A 3,655-nucleotide genomic window follows, 5' to 3' on the forward strand; every position below is an offset into this window, starting at 1 on the left:
TATATAAATTCCATCTTATTATTTTATATACCCTAAAGCTTTTATATTAACGACTTTTCTTTCTTTTTTAATATTTAATTCGAAATTATTTTGTGTTATACAGGATATATTGACAACAGTAAGTATAATTTATGTTCAATATTTCTATAAATAATTATTAGAAATGCCTTACTCTATCATTCAGATAACAATTTAATATAATATTAATTTTGTAATTAAAATTAAAAAAATTTTTTGACATATTTATCTGAGGTATAATTACTGAGAATGTAAATGTTAATCATATACCTATTTTTTATACATAATTATATTCGTTTTAATCGTTACTTTCCGAAGTAATTAGTTTAATTCTTACTGTCACTATATGTTATTTAATAGGCCAATTTTTTAATTAAATGTCACAAACAATTAAGAATAATTATGAACCATTTTTACCTTTTATTATGTGCTTTGACTGCATCTAATCGATTCATGTCTTCGTGAAGAAGAAACTTTTTGAAGCCAATGGCACTATTTCTTCATATCGTAAAATAAACGTTTATTGACTTTAAATTCCCTTTATTGTAAATATTATCTATTTGAAATTAAAAATATAATACACTTACTTTAAATACGTTCTAAAATCACTATTGGAGTCGTCCAAAGAAAACGAATCAATATTGTCATGTGGTACTAAAGACATCAGAGTCAACCTATTGGCATAGTTGTATTTCCATTCATGGAACCCAAAGTGATGCAGAGCACGATTGGCCACATATACTGCTTTCTGGAGTTGTATTAACCTAATTTCAACTTTATTTGGGGTTTGTTCCGAAATATGCACAAAGTGCATGATGCATCATTTGTCCTTGTTATTCACCGAAGAATAAGAACGAATAAAATGGTACCTCATGCGCTTTATACGTAATTCGAAACCCATCCTTATTAACAAGAAACGGTTTAGCTAACACAGTTTTGACTATGTAATCCGTGGATTGAGAATCCAAAAGTATAATAAATTAGGGAAAAAATAAGTTTCGTAAGAAAAAGTACATTTTTATAGATAAAGGAAAGCCCCCTATTATGAGATACGCGAGTAATATGTGATAGCAGCGTTTCTGCTAAACTAATAAACGCTATCTATTGGTTCTACCATGAATTTTATTGCTCTTGGATTAAAAACTATTTAGTAGAAGATTCATTATTAGATCATGCCTGTAGTCATTGTAAAAAAAGATTTTAGAATTTGGATATCTTCAAGTTTCATTGAGATCCCGTACGGAAAAAAACTATTAGAATGCCAATAGTAACTTTTGAACGGCGATAGTTACAAGCATTCGACACTATTACATTGAGTACTGTAACACTAATAATAAACAGTTTCCACTACACAATTATAAACTATTGACCAGTATAAACTTTTAGGATGCAATAGTAAGAACTACTGAAATAACCACTAGACATTTAATAGTTTACACTACTCTCATACTAATCATTGAATAGTTCAACCCAATAGTGTGCCAAAATGTGAGAAATTAAACTAATAGTACACATTCTGTACAGTATATACAATTGAATATTTCTTGCAGCATTCAATAATGTATACTCCTCGGTATGTGTTGTTCATTACCGCTGAATAGTATTGTTAAGCCATGGCGATATTTTTTAGAATTTTTTTTATTATTTCTCACAATTTTTATAAAAAGTTTAAGATTTTCTTAAATTTTTTAAGTTTGTACAAATTGAAACATTTTTTAGAAAAAGTCAGATCAAAATTGAAATTTCCAGAAATTTTCATGTCTACAAATACTGAATTATTTACAGAACCCTCATCCAATTATTTCTGATAATAACTGAGAAATTTTTGTAATTTTTTTTTCAAAATTGACTGACTTTCTGAAAATTATTTTTGTTATATGCCACGCGTATAGCTTAGATTTGTACATTACAATTATATTTAACATTAATTATTTTTTTCTATATGTTTTCCGTCTCTTTCACATCTTCGACCAGATATGTTACAATTATACGTCCATTAGTATTATAGGTGTTCGTGGATCAGTTCCTCGAAGTTCTTTGAAGAAGCAGTTCCCGTACGATTGCAGAAGTCAAGAATACTAAGTGGAGGTTCGTATTCGGATGGGTGATCGTATAGGAGCATCATAAAAATTAGTTCCCGAATTTATAAAGGAAATTTTTTTTTGTTTTTTTTTATATAATTTTATCGTGTATCCTCTAAAATATGATGCTAATAATACTTATTTTTGCAATGAAACTTTATTGTAATTTCAGTGAAATTTAACGAAATTTTTTCCAGCACTATTACACTATTAGCGAATTTACTATTGCACTAGTAGTGACACTAGTAGTGACACTAGTTTTTTCCGTAAGGGATGAGCCTTTAAATCTTGTTTATTATTTAATAAATAAATATTTGGCAAAAAATAAATTCTTCATGTAGTGATAGAGTAAGGTCGTACTAATAGAAAAATACGGGATATGTTGAATTGTTTAATTACAGAAGTTAGATTTGATGATCATAAAACTATAAGGCGTGGAAATCGTAATATGAGATACCCAGGGTATTTCTAATATGAAATAACCCATGCTTCTATATTATATGAAAATCGTTGCTAAGGAGTAAATGTTATTGTATTATAATAAAAAGGACAACCAGAATGAACGTCGAGTGCCTATCGCGACGCTTGATTCCAACTACCTGAAGACGAATTCTGGGTATAATCTATCGCATGTTCATTTTTCATGCACGCTGGCTGTGTTTGTTTGCATTTTTGAAACATGAAATAAAATTTTTTAATTGCAATACTGATATATTTTACGTTTTACCATCGATTTCTCGGGACATCTCATATTAGGAATACAATTCTTTGACTTTGTGATTTGCTTACTTTTTACATTTGATTAAACAAAAATGGAATTTGAATTAAATTTTATATAACGTTATCTTAAAGCTTATTAAATTTCCTTCAAAATGACCTATTATTTTTTTAAGTTCTGCCCATAGACTTTTAGCATTTATCCAAAATGAATTTGGTATAATAGGGGCCTTTCCTCTACATAATCATTTATAAAAATTTTCTGTAAAATATGTATAATAGATATAAATAATAGACAAATAAGAAGAATATATTTGTAAATTGTATTTCACATGAAGAAGGAATATTGGACAGTAATAACGGTCTATATAATCGTTTTTTAACTTGCTCAGGATTCTCAGAGAATATTTTTTTGTATCGTATTGTTAGGAATGTTAAAAATAGGAATGTTAAACATTTCATTGTTAGATTCATTATTAGGAATGTTAAAAATAACTATTAAGGCGATGCTAAAGCCTCCTGTTTTACCACATTTCCATTCGGTGAAAAATCTCTGTATTGGATGTACGGATTGCAAAAGTATTATTGTTTAAATTAAAGTACGCACAAACAGGACCTCAGCTGCACTGGATTCCCTGAGAAAATCGAAAAAAAGTTTAAGATTCGTTAAAAATTCACTTACTTTTGGCTCGTACAGCTGTCATCTTGAAACCGGAGGCTAGGTTCCGACTTCATCCCGAATCGATGCCTATACCTGCGAGGTAAAATAGATAAATCTAGAGAAGCTAGGTAGTGTTAAAATGTATATAGAATAATATAATGAAAATAGAGATAGACTA

The 3,655-nt window shown here is 28.7% G+C and overlaps 1 protein-coding gene across 1 annotated transcript; it reads right to left on the reverse strand.

Annotated features, from left to right (window-relative positions):
- Window positions 1-431: 431 nt before the first annotated feature.
- On the reverse strand, window positions 432-3,565 carry LOC108764550 (uncharacterized). Its single transcript, XM_018512832.1, has 3 exons — window positions 3,499-3,565; window positions 606-782; window positions 432-516 (listed from the first exon to the last, which is right to left on the reverse strand). Exons 1-3 carry the CDS (start codon window positions 3,549-3,551, stop codon window positions 432-434), a joined length of 315 nt encoding a protein of 104 aa, XP_018368334.1. The 5' UTR covers window positions 3,552-3,565.
- Between the last annotated feature and the right edge of the window lie 90 nt (window positions 3,566-3,655).

This window comes from Trachymyrmex cornetzi, unplaced genomic scaffold (genome assembly GCF_001594075.2).
Source record: "Trachymyrmex cornetzi isolate Tcor2-1 unplaced genomic scaffold, Tcor1.1 scaffold438, whole genome shotgun sequence".
In the NCBI taxonomy this organism is placed as follows: domain Eukaryota; kingdom Metazoa; phylum Arthropoda; class Insecta; order Hymenoptera; family Formicidae; genus Trachymyrmex; species Trachymyrmex cornetzi.